The following is a 23,559-nucleotide window of genomic DNA, read 5'->3' as shown; positions in this document are numbered from 1 at the left end:
TATACCATTGCAATAATAATTTGAGAAAGAACAAATCTAATGTCTTTCCAAATTGATAAAACAAATGAGCCATTATTATTTCTTGGAGTGAATTTACAATATTTAATAATAGAGGAAGTAATTATTCTATTAAAATCATACATAATGCTTGAAAAGAGATTCACAAAAGAAATAATAATATAGTACCTTTGCTTCAATAGTCGCATGGTGACATTCTATACTAGGGATAACAGTTCAATCTAATCGGTTGGTTTTATAAAATAAGGACCATACTAATGCCCAATAAAGACAAAACCAACTATTTTTTTGTTGTCTCCCTCCTTAAAATCATATTAAAATTTAGCTTTTTTTGGCAAATTGAAATTGAAAGATTTTGTTTCTTTCTTTTAGATATAATTGATCTTTTTTTATAAATAAAATACATGCACCATCATAATTAAAATATTAAAAATAAAAGTAATAATTGAATACATCGTTTATCCAACATGGTAAAATATTAGAAGTTTCAAATAGTACATTATCCATCCAACATAATAAAATACTAAAAGTGCTAATAATAAAAGTCCAAAATCTAAGACATTCCATGATGCATATTAGACATAATCAAGCCAATCCTACACAAAATATGCAAATTAAATTATAATAAAAATCAATAATAAGAAATTAAGGAAAAATCTTAGTTGCCTGAATAAATTTTAGTTGTTTAGTTACCTCAAAGTTGTTCAAATAACTTGGGAGGGGTACCTGTACCCGAAACCGATACAGGTGGGTAGGTAGAGAATACCTAGGGGCGCGAGACAACAGATCACTATCTATCACATACCCCTATTATTCCCTTCTCATTTGATCTAATCTTTACTGTCCCCCGATTGTTTCATAGCGACAATCGAGAGATGGGATGGCCTATTCCATAGCGTGGAAGTTTGTAAATACGATTCTCTAGTTCTCAAAAGTCTTCCTGCAAACATATCCTTCAAACTCAGCATCAAAAGATTTCTAGCAGCCGAGTATTGACTTTGGCCCCTGAACTTTTGCTCATTAAACAACTAATTTTTTTAAAACTGATGTTGACTCTCTCTGCCTCTCTCCTAGATAAAAGAAATCTAACGAGAGAAAGATCTCTCTCACAAACAAAATTCAGGCTATGGGTTGAGATAAGATTTAAAGAGAGACTACTTCATCAGACAAGTCTTCCAACTCAAAATGCTAAAAAATGGTTGCATCACTCTCCTGGCTGTTCCTCCTCTGCTTCAAAATCCAATCCTCTGATGCTCATTGGCCCTATGTTAACTGTCCATTCAAAGCTTCAATGAGAAACGAAATTGGCAAAGTAGTGCAAAGGCATTTTCATCATTCTTATTTTCTAAACCATCTTTTATAAACTATCACTAAATAACTTGTTTTAATAAAAGTGAATAATAAGGCCATTCATCAGATTGCCAAGGAGGGTTAACTCCTTGAAATTAGATGATCTCTTTACTTCATGTAATTGTAAAAACAGGCTTTGAAATAAAGTTGGTACATCGAAAATTTTGGCTACACGTACCCACAGCGTCTTGACCTACTAATTTGGGAATGAACTGTCTGATGTGATCTTCAGCCGCTTTCTCAGACTTCAAAATTTGACACTCGAAGGAAACCATAATCTCGTTCTTTCCATGTTTTTTTTCAACCATGCTCACTACATCCTCTTCCCAACTGTCTACAAACATGAGATAAACTTACTGATGATCATGACATCAAAGTTACATTCAGTTCAAATAAGAAGCCAATAGATTCACAGCAGCCATGACGAGTCAATATTAAGGTTCTAAGTGTTTAGCAAATGGTGATAGTTAAGTGTTTGATTTGAAAAATAGCTCAAACATTCAAGATGGCGAGGAATATGAACAGCCAATAATCTTAATCTGTTTCCATCTCTTGTTATGTCATTTGTTCACCTTTGAGACATGAAGAAGAAAGAAGATTAATTAGATATGATGCTGCAAAAGGAGAGGAGAATTCTTGAATTTCTCATCAAAGGATGAATTGAAAAATAAGTTTCCTATTGCAATAGTTGGTACTTGCCCATGAGCATGAACGATGCTGCGAAACCGTGCAGCATCATGGCCTCTACATTCAATGACGACTGTTCGTTCTTGCTTGTTCTGGTAGTAAAACGCAAATGGAAATGGGAATGTAAAAGGATAGGAATGTCAACAAACAACATAATAAAGGTTTAGAGGAAAGGAGCAAAAGAAAAAGGTTGAGAGGAATGGAGCAAAAGAAGGCAAACATATCATACATTGTAGTTCGTAATTGTGAGCTTGATCAAGCGGTAATCCTCACCCCTGCTGCACTCTCTTTCACATTCCAATTCTGGAAGACAAATATTTCACACCAAAATTACAACAGATTTAAAGATTACACAACAGCAAGGTAAACTGGACAAGTGGAAAAAGAGAAAAACAATGCATTCTAAAAGAAGGATTGATGTGAATCCAAACATTGATCTATTGAATACAACCAAAGGAGCTATTACAAGAAGGCAAAGAAGATTCAAGAGACTTTCACAACTCATGAAGAGAATAGAGTGAAGATCATGTAGGAAATGGGAACAAAAAAAGTGTTCAGAAATTGTGAATAGCGCCTGTATTCACGAAGAGAATAGACTGCACCTCTTGGGAGTTTGTGATATCAAAGCTTGTCAAACGTGAAGATATTGATTAGCGCCTCCTGTAGATATTTAAAACAATTTGGACCATTTTCATGTTTTTTGTTCTGCATTTAGATTTCACAATTGTTGTGCAATTGAATTTTTTTCATAGGTCTTCTTTTCTCCAATTTGCATTTGATAGTTTCTGAAGTATTTTTGGTCTTTGGTTCTTTGAACATCCTTTTGTCCTATTTAAAGACTTGTAATGCTCTTGGAAACTCAGAACATAGTTACCGAAAATTTCTGATTTTTGAACTCCTTTGATGTTGTATTCTTTTCCAATCTTGGTTTAGGTTTAAAGCTTAACCTGTTTCTTGGATTAGTTTTGATCAATATGATTATAAAGTGAGTTGTCCTGGAATCTAGGAGTGACTATCATAAATGCTAAGTTTGATATGAGAGTTATTCATCCTAATTAAGTTCTTTGTTGAAACTTTGCCATAATTGTGCGTAGCGAAGGATTGTAGAAAGATCTTTAGCACAAGGGCAAGTTCCTCTTAAGACTAAAAAGGGTCACGAAAACAAAATACCATGCCACCATAGAAACCTAAAACATTTTATTCATGATAAAAAATCCATACAAAGAATGTTCAGGTCAAGGACATAACAGATCTACAGTTTGTTATCGCTTTTCTACAGTCGATTTTTCGACCTTGTTAAAGAATATTTCCATAAATACCGACCCACAAACCATGATCAGAAAGACTTCTAATAACAAAAACTAAAGAGCCCCAAAACGACTTAAACCCAGACCCAAAGCCTCAACTAAATCTTAATTTGTGGTGACTGAAGCCTGATTTCTTTCATCTGTTATCCACACACCTCAATTGAGGGGTGAAATTTGGAAGGAATAGAAGGATAACTTTCCACTGAGGCTACTTTTTGCAAAGCCTTATCCGAATGCTTACTATTATCAATTGAGAAAATATTTTCAAAAGCTTCTGCGAGAGAGTCTTCGGCAGAAAGATCATCAAACTTGATTCAGAGTATTTCCATAAATATCGAACCCAAAAACCATAATACATAGTTATACTTCAAATGTTATATCTAAGAAAAAATTCAGAAATAAAAAAAAATCAAAGGCAGAGAAAGAGAGAGCAGGAGAAATAGGCGTGAAGCGTACCAGTGCCATGGAGGCCGTAGCAGATGGAGTGAGGAAGTTGAATGAAGTGGCCAGAGACAGAGCCGCAAGGCAAAAGAGCAATAGAAGCAACTCCTTCCATCGCCATTCCCAGTTCCCACCTTATTCTCCTCCTGATTCTACAAAACCAAAGCAATTACGCTACACTAAGGCCGTAGGAATTGCAATGGTGAGCAAAATCAATTTGAGAAATTGCATATGTAACTAGTATTTTTAGACGCAAAATTTCCTAATCTCAACAACTTTTTGTGTTTTTTTTTTTTTCAATTGAGCCTGGATTTTCAACGGTTGAAAAATAATCCATCAATAGTAATATAAAAAGTGAGTTCCGATTAATTACTTTTGTTGTTGTTTACATGCGTTTTAATCGTAATGAATTGTAGAGTTCACCTCGAAATCTATAATCAAATCGTGCAATCTGATTGAAGAATGAAAAGTGCTCAAGTGATTGAAAATTACGTAGGATCTACTACCTTTATCATTATTGTTATCATTATCATTACTGTTACAGATATTGTTATTGTAGTAGCATGAAAATTATGAATCTACCACATTTATTATTACCCTTATTTATTATTCTTTTTGAATAGGTAATATTATTATACAACAACAGAATGATCCCACATCCCGGGATCAAGGCACCACAACAAATAAAGCAACAACAAAGACCGAGCTCTTAATCGAACCAGAGATAAAAAGGCATAGCAAAAAAACAAACAGAATAACCGTTTAGAGAAACAGTCACAAAACAAAACAAACCTCACATCAGAAGACTCGAAACAACTTACTTCGTACCCCCTTACCTGTCCCCACGTGACAAATCCAACTAACTCAACAACCCACCCAGCCCCACCTAGCCCCCCCCCCCCCCCCCCCCCCCCCCAATGAAACAACCCCAACAGATGCAGCACACCCGACAATACCTCTCTCCCAAACCCACACTCAAAAAACAAATGATCCTGAGACTCCCAACCCCCTACACACAAAAGACATGCACCATTAGACGAGACATTCCACCTCCTAACCCAATCCCGCACAACCAGCCATGCACAAAAAGAGTGTAGAGGAATACCACCTTGAGGCCATAGAAGCCGCGCCCAAGACACCCTAGGATGTCGATGATGTAAACTCTCTCACGCACTCGCAATAGAAAACCGACCATTAGCACTCGACACCCACACCCAATAATCTTCACCACTCATCCTTGGCCCCGCTGCCTAAATTAAACCCTAAATCTCACGCAACTCATGCGAAACAGAAGGCCACCTCCAACCTCCCTCTCCATCCAGAAAATCTGATAACCGCGCCTGCCTACTACTTGCCGCATCAAACACCACCTTAGGACCATATGTCTCAAAAATCGCCCCCCCCCCCCCCCCCCCCCACCCCAAGGCAACCACGGATCCCACCACACAAAACACCTCCTCCCATCACCCATTTTCAAACGAACCAACTGCTTGAATTTATCTCGACAATGAAGGATAGCCCTCAAGCACCAGGATCTCCCAGCCTCACATCAAATCACCCCCTCAAAACATACTTATCCATCCACGCCACCCACAAAGAGCCAGACTTAACCAACAGAAGCCAAATAAGCTTCATAATAGCTACCTGGTTCCATGACACCACATGCTTAATGCCCAACCCACCCCCACCCTTCGGTAAGCAAACCTCATCCCAAGCAACCCACGCACCACCACGACCTTCCACCCCACCCCTCCACAAATAAGCCCGTAGAAGACGATCAACCTCATTAGAGACACAAACAGGCAAAACAAAGATACTAGACCAGAATACCTGAAATGACTAAAGAACAGACTTCACTAACTGCAACCTCCTAGCAAACAAAAGTGAATGGGCTGCCCAACTCCTAATACGAGCAGTATCCTCTGGATCAACGGGGTGCAATCCATAGCCTTAAGACGACCAGCCAACAATGGTAACACTAGATACCTAACAGGTAAGGAACCAAGAACAAACCCCATAAAGGTAGCAAGCTCCTTAGCCTCAACAGAATCTACTCCCACAACAAACATATAGCTCTTCCCCACATTTGCAACTAACCCCGACATCTCCGCAAATTCGTCAGAACCCTCCTCACAAAATCCAAAGATCCCTGGTCAGCTGCATAGAAAATCATGAGATCATCAGCAACATCCAAATGAGTCAGGCCTACAGCACAGTGATCATGGAACCTAAACTACATAGGAGGCTATTCAACAACCTCAAAAAAAACTTCCATAATCATCACCAACAAAAAGGGAGATAATGGATCACCCTGTCTCAGTCCTTTCCTACCTAGGAAATAACCCTTAAGAGAACCATTGATCATCACGGAGAAAGAAGGAGACGTCACACAAGCCTACATCCAACTAACAAACTGTACAGGAGAACCAATAGCCAGAAACATCCAAACAGAAAATCCCAGTTCATTGAATCATAAGCCTTTTGGAGATCCACCTTCAACACACACTATGGTTTCCCTCTATTTAACCGATAACCTCCCACAAGCTCCTGACACAAAAGAATGTTATCAGCAATAGACCTGCCAGGCACAAAAAGCAGACTGGTTACCACTAATGAATGTTGGAAGCCACACTCGTAACCTCTCTGCCATAACTTACGAAATACACTTATACACCACATTACAATAGGAGATAGGCTGAAAGTTCTCCATTCGCTCAACACTAGCTTTCTTAGGAATAAGAGTGATGACATTAACTCCACAAGGCAAGTAACACGACTCAAAAAAATTCATAACTTCATCACAAAAGTCATCATCAACTACACTCCACGCAGATTTATAAAAATCCACTGAAAACCCATCAGGTCCCGGGGCCTTCCCAGACTTCATAGAAAATAAAGCCCTCTGGACCTCATCCCTAATCACTAGATGACCAAGAGCCTCTACACACTCCCCAGGTCAGCTGAACTGCACAATATCCCCAATTCGAAAACTAAGGTCCCTATACCCCACAGACTGAGACCCCAAACTACCACGAAAAAAATTTACAGCCACTCCCGCCACCCACTCATGAAAAGACTGCCGAACGCCCTCATAATCAACAACTGAGAGCAAACCACTACTACGCCGAGAACGAACAGAGCGATGAAAAAACACCGAATTCTGATCACCCAACTCCAACCATCTTACCCGGGATTTATGCTTAAAAGACACCTCCTCCAATCTAGCTGTTGACCTAAACACCTCAATAGCCCGGGCAACCTCTGAACATAATGACTTCGAGGAGGGATCCTTCTCAGCTGCTGCCTGAGCAACCTCCATAACCCGTCTAGTCACCTGCACCTCATCAGACAACAAAGAGAGTCGCCTTCCAAAAGAAGCACACAAAACCGACTTTAAAGCCCTTAGATTCCTCAAGAAACTTACCATAGGGGAAACCTCCGGACGCCTTCTCCACATAGCTGAAACAAAATCCATAAAACCATCAGACTCTGCCCAATGGCTAAAATAACAGAACGAGGACGGAGAACAACTCCTCACCTCACCCCTCGAAACTATAACAGGATTATGGTCAGAAATCCCCCACGAACCAACTTTAACCTCCGAGTAAGGAACCACCATCCAGGTCTCATTAACCACACAACGATCCAAACGACGTAAGAAACCATTCCCTTGTACTTTACTAGTCCAAGTGAACCAGTTCCCCAACACACCCAACTCAACCAGATCCGCGTCCAACAAAGCCCTATCAAACTCTTCCATCTCTCCCAAACTATGACATTGTGAAACCCGGATTTTCATTTTTCCTACTTAAGCAGGTGGTTAAGAAAATTAACTAAGTGAAAGTTAAATCCTATGCTGAAGTGAAGGAAATTTCTAAGTGTTGAATAGATTTTCCTTGAGTAGTTTTGAGTTAAGCTTTAATTGATGAAATTTGGCTAAGTGTAAGGTCAAAAGGACCCATGCGTTAAGAGTTAGGAGACATTAACGCATAAGTTGAAAAGGCAACCATGCGTTTGTAAGGTTGGACGCATGATTGGCCGAAGTATTGGCAAGAGGCATTGCCAAGAGTAACCATGCAGTGGAAGCTAAGGAGAAAATGACTAAGTGTTGGACTATACGTTGATGTAGTACCATGTGTTGGCCATAAAGTTTTGAGAGGTTACTTGGGCATGGAGAGAGAGATTGAAGTAGGGCCAAGAATAATGCATGTGGCAGCCACTACTTTTAGAGGTTAGATCAATGCATGGGGTGCGACTGCTGCGATGGATGCATTGGACACGATGGTATGCGTCTATGCGGCTGGAGGTTAGATCAATGCATGGGGTGCGACGGCTGCGATGGATGCGTTGGACACGATGGTATGCGTCCATGCGACCGAAGGAGATACGTTGATAGGTTGCGGTGGTGCGAGGGCATGCGGTGATGTGAGGGCATGCGTCGATGGATAGCATGCGACGATGGAGGTGGACACGATGAATGCGTTGGACGTGAGAGTATGCGGCCGATAGTTTGCGGCCGAAGGGATGCGTTGATGACATGCACGTGGTGCTATGCGTTGATGTCATGCAATAGAGCTAGGCGTTGATGACATACGCGCGGTGCTATATGTTGATGTCATGAGACCATGCTATGCGTTGACAACATGCGCGTGCTACTATGTGTTGATGGTTTGTGCCGGCTTTGCTACGCGAGAGTGTGTGATCGAGGGCATGCGATGGAGCGGCCTACAGTATGCGACCGAAGGTATGCGGCTGATGGTGTGCACGTATGCGGCCGAGGGAATACATTGGTAGTATGCGATGGCATGCACGATGGATACATTGGATGCGACGGCCTTGCTAAGGTATAAGCCATGCAATGGAACGAGCTAAGGTGGATGCATAGTGATTTGCCCTTGCGTTGCTAAGGCTTGCGGTAACAAGGTAAATGAGATGGGTTGCGATGGTGTTGAGTTGAGAACTAAGTTGACCCAAGGGTTGCTATGCGTTGGTGATATGCTATACGTTGGTGATATGCTATGCATTGGATATCCAAAGCTAGTAGTATGCGTTGAAAGAGATGTTGGTCATCATCCTAATTGAACGCATATTGAGTTGGATGGACGCATATGAAGGATGAACGCATATGAAGAACGTCATCCAGACATGTGGCTTGCTTGGAGGGAGTCTTAGGTCTTAAGGAAATGAGGTGGATACACGAGTAGACATGCAAAGTTAAGCTTCAAGCGTTGGCTATGAAGGAGGAAGACACTTAAGATTGCGTTGATGCAAGGGTTGCGTTGATGGTGTGAGGTGAAGACACCTCAAGTAGGAGGTGGAGAAGGCTGGAAGTTGGCAGATGCTAAGAAAAACACTTGGACATGTAGTCAAGTAGGAGGTGTCGGCCTTAGAGCAATCTTGGACGCCTATAAATAGGGCCAAGGACTTCAGATAAGAACTCAAATTCTCTTCAAAGGACATAAAGAATAGTGTATTGGGAGGAGACTATGCGTTGGTAGCAAGACCATAGGTTGGTCAAGAGGTTCCAAGAGGGGAGATGCTGTCGGATAGAAAAGACAAGAAGTAGCATCAACTTGGGACGAGGAGTTCTCCCAGAATACTCTTGCGTTTGGAGTGATTCTAAAACCACTCGAAAGCTAGGAGAGTCTAGTTTTCAGGGTAGGGCTGCTAGATACGAAGCTCCAAGGAATCGGGCTGGAAAGTGAGGACAAGACAAAGGGGTCGAGCTGTCGGGTAAGCTGGGCCAGTCTTGATTTTTTGATGTTTCTGGCCAAACCACAAGGAGTTATGAGCTAAGATTTTGAGGTAAGCTTCCTGAGATATTTTAGAGCATATTTGTAGAATAAAGTAACTCGATATAAAGCCTATAACTATGAGTAGTCTGAGCTTTAAGATTGAATTTGGAATTTAGGGTTCAAGAGGAGCCCGAGAAGATCATGAAACTTCTAGAGAGAAAGGTTCCTAAACGACCAAGGTGAGTGGTACTTTCATTTAAGTCTTAAAGCATATCTTTTAGAGTAAATTGTATATGCTTATGTTATGAATGAGTATTTAGCATGAGAATGAGACTATGTGATCGGGATGGTCAAAGGGTCAATAGACTTAGTGCCTGAGCCCGTAAGCAAAACCTCATGGGGTAGTTAGGGGACCGAGAGGTCTAGTTCCTGAGCCTGTGGGAGGATTCTCATATGGGATGGTCAGAGGATTAACGAGCCTAGCTTTTGAGCCCATGAGCGGGGAGCTATGTGCACATAGGTGACAAAGGAAACGTAATGATTAAGCGTTGTATTTAGTAACAGTTATCTATCTACCGTGTGTGTAGGTAGACAACATAATCATTCTAGTTACTTATAAGTTTAGCTATCTGCCGTGCGCATAGATAGAGTTGAAAACAGACTCATTCAAGGCGGAAGTTTGAATGTAACCTCGTATTTATGATATGCTTGTTATTTATGAGTTGAAATAGACTCTAGAAGTTGCTTACCACTCACCGAGCTTTGTGAAGCTCATTCTGTTATTTCATGTTTTTCTTCCCAAGTAGCGAAAGGTGAGAAGTTCCAGGGTGCTGCTAAGGTCAAGGTCTGCCACAAGCCATAGTCACACTTCGGAGGGTTTTACAATTGTTTTTGTAAACTTGTAGCTAAGTCTTAGAGTTGTATAAACTTTACATTGTTGTAATAAAATGGGCCTAATTAATCCATTTTTGTTTGCCTCCTTGACTTAATCAGTTGGTTGTTGAATTTGTTTATTGGTATCAGAGTTATTTCCACAAGAGTTATTAGGCAGTAAGTGTCAACAAAAGGGTTGATAACTGCTGTAGTCATGTCCTTTCCTAGGCTCAAAGAGTAGTATGGGGCAGGGTGTGACAGACATCCACCATAAGCCTCTGAACTATTGCGAATAGCATTAAAATCTCCCATAACAATACTAGGACACGTCCAAGTAGAGCATACATCAACCAAACTACACCACAAGTTACACCTATCCCTCACTAAATTAGAAGCATAGATCACACCTATATGCACACGAACATTAGATGCAATATCCACCAAGGACCCAAAAATAACCTGATCCCCACTGACATCTGGGATGAAATCATAAACACTTCTCCGCCACAACACCCAAATCCTTCCAACTCCACTCTGTAGTTACACACACAACCTCAAATCTCCTCAAACCTACCAAACACCACATCAAAGTTTTCCTGCCTAACCCAAGTCTCAAGCAAACAACAAAAACTAACAGAAGAAGAATGAAGAAAATCCGCCACATCCCTACATTTGACAGGGTCATTCAACCCCCTAACATTCCATGAACACCAGTTCATGATAACAGCAAGGAATCACACCTATTACCTCCCATAGGGCTCTTACCCGTACTCTAAAAAATCCCATCTATAACAAGCAACAGATCAGGGTTCAACTGTACTATAGCCAGTGCCAGTGAATCACCCATTTATCACTCAAAATGTCAAACTGATTACGCTCATCAACATACTTCATAAAGCCTATAATCCCAGGGGCACAAACTATTCTACTACCCAAGGGCGATGAACTCGAAGATCCACCACCACCTATACTCCCAATAACTCCCCTCTCATACCACTTACGAATAACCAGTTTGAACTCACCATCACACCCTCCACTATCATTCACCACTATAGGAGTAGTAATCCTCCCTACATCAGCTCTACCAAACCCCCCCTCCCCCCCTCCCATCACTCATGCCACCCTTTCCAACCAGCTCCCCCAAACCACTCTTATTAACCACCACAATATTTAAATTCTGAACCTTTGACACACTCTGCTTATCACACATAACGACAATATGTCTAAACGAACTATAGCATCCACACTTATGTGGTTTCCACTCATACGTCACTGGAACAATAAACTCCTGACACAACATACGAACAATAACTATAGGGGGCATCAACAATTCCCCATCCACCTCTACACAAACTCTAGCAAACAATAAACGACGCCTCTCTCTTGTTGCGCCATAAATAAAAACAGTCCTACCCACAACACTAGCCAACACTGCTAAACCCTTATCCGTCCATAACTCCAAGGGAACACGTTCCAATTTAACCCAGATTAGAACAAAATCAAAGACAAAAGTTTCAGGAACAATATCTGGTGACCACAGTCATAGTAAGATAGGTTTGTCACCCAAGTGCCATGGACCATTATCAAGCACCCAATCCCGAGACTCAGATATGAGGAATTTATAAATAATTAGGCCATTGTCCAGCAAAGTAATGGCAGACATCTCCACACGTCCCAAAATCCTCTAAATAAGTCGATAAATCACAGAATACGATAGTCTCACATCTACAAACTGACCCACTAAGGATTTGTCCCACATACTGATTCTTGCATCAATCCGCACAAGGTTCAACAACAACTCTATCATCCTCAACCAACAGAAGGGTAAATTCGAGGTTCCCCTTCAAATTTGAGCCAAGTAGGGTTGACCAAGGTTTCCTCCCGATTGGACCAAAATTGCCCTCACCTGAACTGGCCTCATTTCTACCAAACCGGGAATCCAGCCCAGCTGATCCGAAAGAAAACTCACCCGTCAAGCGAACTAGAATGATGGACGCAACCCGACGCATATTAGCCTTGGCCCTTCCCAACTTTCCCAGCCTAGCCCGCCAACCCTCCTCAAGCCCACAACCCTTCAGCCCATCTGCGCATCTCTCAAACATCCCATGTCACACCCCTCCCACCTGTAAAACCGAAAGAGGACATGATGGTAACAGTTATCGACTTAGATGCCAGCATTACTATCCGACTTAAGTGAACCTGCTTGAAACCTCAATATGCAATCCATGAAATTAAACAATGCAAATCTTAATTATAGTTCCAAAACAAACATATGTCCAACGGAATAAGATGATCAAAATAAACATGTGTCCTAAAAGAAATTAAGAGTCCCCGACTCCTTTCCAAATGTATGTACATCAAAACAAGCTTAACCTAAGCTTCTTCCTAAGGTCACCAAACTTTGGGTGGCAAGCTGTAGTGGATTCAACCACGAGGGAACTAACCACTACCTGGGAAAAAGGATAACATTTGAAAACTATGAGCTCGTTGCCCAGTGAGTGACACATAGAAATACATTTCTCCTCAAGCCTTTCATATGCTTTAATGTAAATAAATAACATGTTGGAAAATAATCTCAAGCAACTTACATAGTATCATACATTAATCATAGCGATATAATCAATTATTCTATCAAACCTTAGTTGAGAACGAGTATTCATAGCTCAAGCTCCCAATGTCCATTCATGGTCATGAAACCCATACTTTGGTCCCATAATAAAGACTATAGCCAGAAGACCCATACTTCGGCCTCTCATAAAGAACTACCTATGTGCACGTGAAGTATACTAAGTACCATCAACACTTAGGTAGTTCCTTGGATACCTTCTATACCTTCGATACCCGATATATTAGAAACATAACATTCATAAAAGATTCGAGCATCACAAACTTTAGGCTTTGCACTTACTTAGCTTTCACCCTAAGAGCATCATTACCATTCAACATGCATACTTCACAATTAATAACATGTAGTTGTATTACTTTTTCACACATTCTTAACATACGTTAGGATTAGTAAAATTCATTTAAAACATAAGTATAAATTTTAGTTTCTTGGAAAACCCATGAACGTTAGCATGAAATTCATTTGGAACACATTTCCCTTTTGTGAACATATTTCAAAACATTTAGTCACTCACGGATCCTTGGGTTTGGTTCTTCCTAAGCTTTATAGGTCTCCCCAATAGATGTGGCTCCTACACATAAAAGATAAGAGTTTAGTTGCTACTTGGCCTCCCTTTTGAGACTACTTTTTTAACTAAGCTCATATTTAGCAAGGGGTTGCCTAATTGTCCAACATTTTCCAGATTCAAATTCTAACATAAATAACTTGAAAATTAGAACCCATTTTAAGAAAGTTCCTTCTCCAAACATGTTCGGAATTTCGTTACCAATGTTACCTCAAAGTTTTAACATGAAACTTCTTGTGGTTTAACCTGGGTCTTCAAATATTTCTTGATAGCCCTAACTGCAACTCCCTGTTTGAGTAAAGATTCTAGGTTTAACTTCCTAAAATATGTAACTTGAAACCTAGACCTTTTCTTGGCAAGGTTTCTTCTATAAACTTACTTGAAATGGTGTTTACGAGAATACCTTAAAGTATCGGCTTGAAGATCTAAGTGATTCGGTCTAGATCTATGTTTCTTCGTCGAGTGGCTGGAAACACCCGAAAATGAACCTTTGACTCTTCCTTCCTTCTCTGGCCCTCTTTCCAGTGAGAACTCCCTTCCAAAGGCTTGATTCAAGAACTAGACTCGTAGAGCTTTCCAATGGCACTAAGTTCGTCTGGTTTGCTTGAGCAAATCTTCCAAAATGAGCCCTTGAAATTCTCTTCCTTTTTATACTATTGTCCAACCCTTTACATGAAATTTCCTTAAGCCACCTCACCCACTAGTGGAGATTAAGGGCTGAGATTGAGCTATTTATCCGAGTAACTATAAGAGAAGTTTAAAATTAAGCGTTTAAAACTAAGCGTTTTGAGCAACTCGATCCTCGCTGGAAAAACTCGATGGAGAAAGGTTCTTACTCGATAGAAAATTCGGTGACTCTCTGTTAAATACTCGATGGAAGGACTCGCTACTCGATGAGGAAACTTAACGCTGGGAGCTCGCTCAACGTAAGCTCCTCACTCGACGTTTATACTCGACGCAAGCTCCTCACTCGACGTTTATACTCGATGCATGACCCTTCCTCACTTACCCTCGACGCTCGACTCCTTCCTCGATCGCTTATAATCGACACTCGACAGTCTTTACTCGATGCTCGACCCTTCCTCAATTACTTATACTCGACGCTCGGCAACATTTACTCGATGCTCAAGCACCCTTCAACACGATCAACACTTAGCCAGAATTTCTCTTTGTAAAGCCAGAATAATAAGTACTGAGAGCTAAGTTTCCATACTTAACCATTTTCCTTCTTCAAACTAATCCTTTACCTCAGAATGCACAAATTTTAACTTAGATATTTAACCCAATATTTTGCTTAACTTAAACAATAAATATAATTAAAAGGGGGAAAAGTAAGGTGGGGTTTTACATCCCAACCCAGCCCGCCTACCATCAGGCCCACGACTCGGCCCACCCTTTAAACCCAAACCTCCCAACACTAACCTCTCGCTAATCTTCCCCTTCTCAAGCCCAGCCCTAACAGAAGACCACGCGATCTGACTCTTCCCTCTGGCCCACAATGCTGCCTACCTTCCCCCCATCTAATCCACCCTTGCCCCCTCACTCCACCAAACCCAAAAAGTCCCCCCTCATCTAAATCGGCCTCTAGCAAAAACCCATTAACCTCACCTGAGCTCAACCCACTCTTTAGCATACCCAGCTCGGTTCCCCCATCAGCCCCAGCCCCAAAACAAAACCTACCCCGTTCACCCCAAACCCGGTTTACACCCACTGGTTCTATTGTTAATGCCACCTTCGTCTTCAACCCCACCGAACCCCTATCTTTGGCACTAGTTCCACCAAACTTACCCTCCTCCAAATGGTCCGCTTGCTCTACAAGGGACTCCGAACCCTCCATCTCTGAGCATAGCCCAACCTTCTCAACAACAATTGGCTCACTCTCGGGCTTCATAACACGGTACGGCTACCTCAACACTCGCGAACCATTCTTCTCCTTCAGCCTTAACCGTGACCGTTTATGCACCATCGATTCAGCATAAAAAAAAAAATCAGAAATCCAAATCCAGGTGCAATCGAGTCACACCCAAAGTAAAACCACTAGATCCAAGTGCTCGAAGACCCAATTCAGAACCTGATCAGCAGACGACCCAAAGCCAAATCCAAACCAGATTCAGGTGCACGAGGCTATAGGCAGCGACAACCTGATCTGGATCAGACGCCAAATGCGAAGACGACCGGATCAGACGACCAGATCTAGACGTGCAAACAACTAGTTGTAGGCGCGGATGGTTGACAGATCTAAGGCTTCACGACCGAGTGAGACCATTGGTGGTGTGGTTCACGACCGAGCAAGATGGACGGTAAGGCTTCAGGTCGATAGCATCTGGCAGTGAGAAGACGAGCAGCTCTTGGCGGTGAAACTCCCCATGTGGCGGCTAGGGCAAGCATCTTCCCGTTACCTTTATCTTTACCGTTACCGTTACCATTATCATTAGGGTCAAGTAGTAACGATGATAGTAAAATATATCAAATTCATAATTCTATGTAAACACTATCAAAAGCAATCCAATTACATTTTCGATTTAGGCTTATTACAATTGATCCAGCAATAAAATTTCATTCTGATTATACTAATTTTTATTACGGTTTGGTTTTCCATGGCCTTAATTGAATGACTTTTTTCCTTCAAATTTTGATTCAATTCATTTCTTCACCTTTGTCATGTACCATTCCATCATTGCATCTCAGTTCGATTCTAATTTCTCAAACACTATTAAATAGTCTCCAATTTCATATGATTTATATGAATTACCTTTTGAATTTTTAATTCCAAGTTTTGTGATGGTGATTTATTTGGTAACGAGCTTAAAATCTCCTACATTATTTGTGGTGCTACATTTTGGATTTAAATCACATATATGTGTTCCTTTATCTATAATTTGTTCATGTAAATTAAGCATGGAATTAGGAAAGGAGATTTTGTGTTATTGTTTGCAAATTTGTTGTTAGAAATTGGAATGAGTGTTTTTCTTTCTTTCTTTCTTTCTTTTTTTCTTTTTTTTTTTTTTTTTTTTTTTTTTTTTTTTTTTACGAATTGGAATGAGCTAATTATATTTCAGTTGCATATGTGATATAACTTATATTTTGTATATTAGTCCACACATATAGCAAAATTAATTTATATCAATTATGCTTTGTTTTTTTTCCTTCATTTATTTGCATAATTGGTGTGTTTTTTGTTTGTAGCAATGAGAGTTATCATTGATTTAGTTTTTGTACTTAGTAGTTATGGTTAAGCTTTCAATAATTTTTCAGTGGTCAATGGGTTGAAAATGCAATATGAATTACAAAATTGTACTCGTGGATATATAATAAGTTCATCAACAGTAATCTATTGTTTTTTTTTTTGTACTATATGAATAGTATATCATAAATGTAGAGTACATTAGTAGTCTATCAAACGGCAATTAACAAACATACTAATTTTTTTTTAATACAATCATTAGTATATCAAATATCAATAAGCAAACATATTAAATATCTAGTCCATCAACATACTATTAGATATCAATAAGTACGAATATTAAATATTCCAAGTGTATCAGAAGATGAATATATCAATCATAATACTTGACATAATACATGAGTATATCGACAGTATATCTAACATAAATCAACATTTCAAGTTTATTGACAATATATCTGACAATAATCAACATTTAATCAGTGACTTATTTTGTAACTTATTTCGAAGTAAAGCATATGTGTTTTATTTTATAAGCATGATATTCCAAGTGTATCAGTAGTACATCAGATATAAGACATGAGAGTATTAGAAACAATGAGTAAATACTTGAAATAAGACATGAGTGTATAAGTAGTATATCTGACAATGATCAACTTTCTAAGTGTATCAGTAGTATATCTGATATAAGACATGAGAGTATTATAAAACAATGAGTAAAGACTTGATATAAGACATGAGTGTATAAATAATATATCTAATAACAATCAACTTTCCAAGTGTATTAGTAGTATATCTAACAACAATCAATATTCAAATAATTGACTTCGCTTTTCTTTTTTCTTTTGCCATTTTTACAAATATAAAAAGAGATAGACACTAGGCCAATATTTATAATTCTTTTTTGTTAATAGTGCAACTAGCGTTTACTCAAAGCTACCCTTTACCCAATTATACCGAGAATTAAGGTGCTCTAAAAATTTTGACATCTCTACGTAACTACGACAACTACCCAATTACAAAAGATATGATAGATGATTCAACCATAATTCCAATCATGATAACTAATATTAAAATTAAAATAAATAAGTAAAATAAAGAAAAATTATTTTAAATAATAAAAATATTAAAAATATTTACAAGATATAACAAAATTTTAGAACTATCAATGATAGATGTTGATAGACACTGGTAGACTTCTATCAGTGTCTATCAATGTCACTGATAGACACTGATAGAAGTCTATTGATAGATACTGGTAGACTTCTATCAGTGTCTATCAATGTCACTGATAGACACTGATAGAAGTCTATTGATAGACACCGATAGAGGTCTATCAGTATCTATCAACGTCTATCATTGATAGTTCTAAAATTGTGTTGTATTTTGTAAATATTTTGGTTATTTTTTTATATTTAAAAACAACCCTAAAATAAAAACTTTCTAACTAGACTCAACAAGAAGATTCTCTAATTTTTACATGCAACAAAACCAACTTAAAACTAGAGTCAATCACAAACTAAACCTCGAAACCCACAAAAAAAACAATATTCCACACAAGGTGTTTAGTTAATCGGACTCCTTGTAGTCTTCTTATTGATTATAGAAGTTGCATCAATGTTGTAGGCACATTGATTCTTAATCAAAAGGTTGCAGATTTCAACTCAATACCATCCTAAACTTTACAACCTTCAATGACTCAATGATAGTGGAACCATGAAGGTAGTTTCTCAAGCTTTAATATCTTTTACTTTGGGAAAATATAAAGATGAGGTTCTATGTGATATATTTACCAATGCATGTTGGATATATATTATTTGACCGACCTTAGCAATTTGATATGAAGGTTTTGTATGATGAATATTTAAATAGGGTATTCATTCAGAGAGGATGGTAGTAAAACAACTCTTATTCATTCGTGATAACAACTTGTCGAGATGAAGTACTTTTGTGGCCCCTAATGATAACAATTTATCTTTGCCTAGTATGTTTTCATCTCTTTTTTAGGAATTTGAAGATATTTTCAAGATGAAGTACCTCAAGGATTACCTTCAAATGGAAGATAAAACAAGCTACTCAAAATGCTCTCCTCTATGTTGCTTAACTTTTCTATCCCTAGCCATCGTCGTCATCGAAATTTGTTGTCACTAGTCTTAATCTTGTTGGCCCTCCATTGAAACTTGATTGTCATCGTCAAAATTGGCTTTTCTCCTAGTTTCGTCGATATTTTTTCAAATTTCAACATCATCACCATGAATACAAAAATTTGTTGCATTCAAAACTTTTTGACAATATTTGGGGTAATAATAGTATAATTTTTCTAGAAAAGATGGAAAACAACCAACATGTGCCTATTTCAATTCCCTTTCTTCATAGGTTTGAATGTGCTATGGTTGAATTACTTCATCCTCTAGTTCATGTCTTCTTTTAAAAGAAATTGAAGAATGATTCTAGTGTCACATAATATAAGAAATAACTATTCTTACTTAACATAAGAGAAATTTAATGAAGTAGTAAGAAATAACCTTGTATTTTCTTATCAATGATGGAAGTTGAATTTGTGGCACTTTCAACAGTAGTACAAGAAGCAGTATGACTTAAGAGATATTTAAGTTATTTGGGATTTTAAGAAGCCATGTCTAACTTAGTATTAGTAAATTGCGATAGTCCGACTGCTATAGTGCTCACGAAGGATCTCAAATATTTGTAGAGACAAAGCACATAAATATTAAATATAATTATATTAGAGATATGGTTATGTAAAAGGAAGTGAATGTGAAATATATATCAATGAATAACATGGTTACAAACCCCTTAACTAAACCTATTCCTAGAGATGTTGATCACATTAAAGCTCTTGGATTGCATAGGTTTTGAATTCGAGTTTTCGCCAAATTGTGTTAAGCTTAATTTGTAATATGGAATAAATTAATTTTGTACTTTGTAATGCATACACAGAAATGTTTATGGCATATAATCAAAATTATGTTGAGTAGTAGAATGGCTTTCTCACACAAGAAACTGCTCTTTGACTTATGTGTTGGTTCGAAATTTATTTTCAAGTACTATTTTATTGTTATAAGGGTACAATAAAATGAGAGCATATGCTTGAATGAAGATATCACCTTCACCTTGATAAGTGATCAAGATGAGATCCTATTATGATCAAAGATGACAAAATCCAACTTTTCATCTTAAACTATCTATGATTGATAGAATCTTAAGGTAGAGTAGTAGACTCAAGTTAGATATTGAGTGTATCTATACTATCATTTGTACAATATTAATACGCTCTATGATGCTAAAGATTAAAATATCATAATATGTGCTTCATACGGGATGGCAATAGGGCGAGGCAAGGTCGGAGATGCATTTTCCATCTTCATCTTCGTGGAGACTTTCCATCCCCGTCCCAGTCATTCTTCGTTTTAGGGAGTTGAGAAATCCCCATTCAAGGATTAGGTCCCCACGGGGAAAAATACTAGTTTTTTTATTTTTATTTTTATTTTTAACTAAAATCAATTAAAATTTGGTGCTTGTATTGAAATTGTAAATATTACACTTTACAAGTCAGTATTATTATTGTTTTATTTATTTAAATGAATAACTAAAAAAGATGTTCTAGTATTTTTTTTATTGTAACTTTAATAAAGAATTAAATATCATATATAAATAATAATAAAATATTTGAGGCGAGGGCGAGGCAGGGATCCCCCTACCTATACTACTAAGTATGAGGCATGAATATAGTTTCAAATAATTAAATTTCTAGCTAAATCGGTAATCGAGGGGGGAAGGGTTGAGTTTAAACGAGAAAAATAAAATGCATGAATGTAAATTAAAGAAAATAAAGTGCAAGAAAATAAAAACGCCTAGCTCAGAATTGAGTATCCACCAAATGCTTAACTAATCATATAATTACTAAGGATTATTTCTCTTGAATTAATGTGTTTATTAGCCTAGTTTCCCAAAAAGCCAAGGCAAGCACCCTAGTTATGAAACCTGAACCCTATTTTCCCTACTTAAGTGAGTAATTAGTATGTTAAACAAGTTTGGATATAAGTCGAATCCCTTTCAAAGGTTGTTTGTAATAATGGCTAGATCAAATATTGTTTTACCCCCGAAATTACGTCTTACTCCTTAAGTTCCACTAATCCTCTAATGAACAATTAGTTTGTGATCCAATCACTAAACCGGATCCCTTTCAGACCAATGAAAGAGTGATCCCCTTGTTCAAGACCTGGATTCAACACTTAAGAAAACAACATTCCTTCTATCCCTAAATCGGGTAGGCGTGAATTCCATTTTGCAGAATTATGTCCTCATCTACTAATTAACAAGAATCACATCAATCAACACTAATCTAAGTAAAAAACGCTTCCATATAGCATTTATCGTATTCTTTTCTTAGATTGCTTTAAAGACATGGGTTATCAAGATTGTGACATTCAAGAAACACATTAGAGTAAGATTCAAGAATGATTGAATGGATGTTCTAATTAATAATTTCAAGAGTTAAATCCAGAAAAGTCTTAATTAACACAAGAAAACTTAATTTTGTAACCTATCTCACCATTATGCAATAGTGCCAAGTAAGAATTACATACAAGAATTCAATGGAATCAAAGCGTCAATTATCATCCATTAATTTCCATTCAAAATCAGCTTAAGAACATTCAAGGATGAAGACAATTCAAGAAAATATCAAAAAGAACTCAAGAATTAAACCTAGAATTTAAAATTCCCAAGAAAAAGAATTACCTAACCATGGAGATAAAAAAATCTTGAAGAAGTTCTTGAAAGTATGATGAATTCCATCAGTCAATTCACTAGGAAATTGAAATAGTTACAAGAATCTCTCATACAAAACACAAAGTTGGGTAATTTTTTCCCCAATTTCGTTCTAAGTTCCCTATCAACTGAAAAATGAGTTTTTCCTCTCTCTCTTTTTTTCGCTGAAAATGAAACCACTGATTTTATATCTGCAGGTATAGCGTCGCGACGAAGGGCTAGCGTTGCAACGCTAAATTTTTAAAAAGCCAAGAAGTGTTGGACTTGAGTCGTGACGCTGGGTTGCGCAAGGCGCGCACGCGCGCAGACAGTCCTGTCAAAATTCGGAGCATTGTAACCCTAGGTGAAGTGTAACGACGCTGCCCTGGTTTTGCAGCAAATAGGTGCATTCTATCTTCAAGCGTCAAGCTAGCATCAGACTCAGTGTCATGAGGAGCATTGCGACGTTGCAAGCATTGCTAAAGTGTATTGAATTGTTCCTCTTGAGAGGCAAAGTGAAAATTTTTCCTGGATCTTCTTGTTAAGTGATTCTTTGGTGTCGTTTGGCTCGAATTAGCTCCAAGTCTTCTAAAATAACTTCGTTTGAGTCGGGATTGGAATTTACCTACAAAAATAGACATCTTAAACAAATAATTGAAGTAAAATTGAGGGAATTGACATTAATAAGATAGCTCTTTATAAGACCTATCAACAACAGAATTGAGATTAACAAAGAAATAACAAAATAAAGAGAGAAAGGAAAAAAGAGATGAAACTGGCGATTATATAGGTTTGACGGAAGTGTACATCTACTTTTTGAATCAGAAAGAAAACTTTTATTGCAGCAAAAAAATCAGAATTGTGAAGAATAAATTGTAAATTTGATGCTCTAAATCCTAGAGATTCCAACTCTTTATATAAGAGAGCTAAGATACAAAAAATCCCAACCCAATTACAAAGCCATGTGTAAAAAATGACTGGCAAAAGTAACTCTAATTGAGTAAACCATGGTCAAGTAATTGGGGTAAAGGGCGGAAGGAACCATTGAAGGTTCTTGAGCGGAAAATGGGATCAGACCCAAACCAGAAGCTTACAAAATTATAATTTTACAGTAAATAAACATACAGGTTATGCATTTAAGAAATAAAATTACAAAATAAAAATGGGTTTAGAAACCCTTATCTTTGAAGAACCGCTCTTCAAGAAAGAAAACACTCGAACCAAAAGGACACCACCATAATTGTAAGACCCTAACACTAACTCTAACGTGGGAAGTTAAATAGAGAAGAAAAATCCTAAGAAAGGATATTGGAGCAAAGGGGGGAAAACATCAAAATTATCCACTAAAAATCCAAATGCCTATGAAAGGCTTAAATCATGTTGGACACAAGAAGGCATGGAGGATGGAAGCAAAAAAACTTGAAAAATGGCTAAGGGTTGCATACAACCAACGCAAAGGCATACATGAGCCATGCGGACACGGGCAGGAAGCATGCGTCGAAGTGAGCATGCAAGGTGCGCAAGCTATGCGTTGAAGACAAGCGCACAGGTCGTGCATCAAGCGCGCAACCCATGCGTCGATGGTGTATGCCGAGCGCGTAGCTCATATGTCGATGGTGTATGCCAAGCACGTAGCCCATGCGTCAATGGTATATGCCGAGCGCCCTACCTATGCGTCAAACGGGCAAGCGGGCAAGCCATCCTATGCGTCGAAGCGCTACTGAGTTTGCCGAGCAGCCATGCGTTGAGTGCTATGCCAAGCGCACGCCCATGCGGCAAGGCACGCCCATGCAGTAAGGCACGCCCATGTGGCGAGACACGCTCACATGGCCGAGAGTGCCTATGCGGTCGAGCATGCCTATGCAACCAAACGCGCAAGCAGCACACCGTGCGTCGATGGTCAGCACCATGTGTCCATGATTAGTAGGCCGAGCAAGCACACCTAGCAAGCCATGCGTCGAGGATGAGCGACAACCCTATGCGTTGGTGATGGCCAACTCATG

At 38.6% G+C, this 23,559-nt stretch overlaps 3 protein-coding genes across 3 annotated transcripts; all 3 read right to left on the bottom strand.

Moving 5' to 3' along the window:
• Positions 1-663: 663 nt before the first annotated feature.
• On the bottom strand, positions 664-4,073 carry LOC120069678 (uncharacterized). Its single transcript, XM_039021455.2, has 5 exons — positions 3,819-4,073; positions 2,285-2,358; positions 2,068-2,147; positions 1,547-1,698; positions 664-1,290 (listed from the first exon to the last, which is right to left on the bottom strand). The coding sequence occupies exons 1-5, from the start codon at positions 3,922-3,924 to the stop codon at positions 1,223-1,225; spliced, it is 480 nt and encodes a 159-aa protein (XP_038877383.1). The 5' UTR covers positions 3,925-4,073; the 3' UTR covers positions 664-1,222.
• A 1,284-nt stretch (positions 4,074-5,357) lies between these two features.
• Positions 5,358-6,690, bottom strand: LOC150038534 (uncharacterized). Its single transcript, XM_090313518.1, has 5 exons — positions 6,461-6,690; positions 6,331-6,381; positions 6,203-6,216; positions 5,714-5,952; positions 5,358-5,633 (listed from the first exon to the last, which is right to left on the bottom strand). The coding sequence occupies exons 1-5, from the start codon at positions 6,688-6,690 to the stop codon at positions 5,358-5,360; spliced, it is 810 nt and encodes a 269-aa protein (XP_090169644.1).
• Positions 6,691-6,759: 69 nt separating this feature from the next.
• Positions 6,760-7,602, bottom strand: LOC150038533 (uncharacterized). The gene has a single exon (XM_090313515.1). It carries the CDS (start codon positions 7,600-7,602, stop codon positions 6,760-6,762), a length of 843 nt encoding a protein of 280 aa, XP_090169641.1.
• Positions 7,603-23,559: the final 15,957 nt, after the last annotated feature.

The sequence above is a fragment of the Benincasa hispida genome, chromosome 1 (assembly GCF_027475165.1).
Source record: "Benincasa hispida cultivar pf3 chromosome 1, pf3_genome.v1.1, whole genome shotgun sequence".
NCBI lineage: Eukaryota > Viridiplantae > Streptophyta > Magnoliopsida > Cucurbitales > Cucurbitaceae > Benincasa > Benincasa hispida.
Note: the sequence above shows the minus strand (reverse complement) of the source record. Positions and strands in the feature narration are given on the sequence as shown.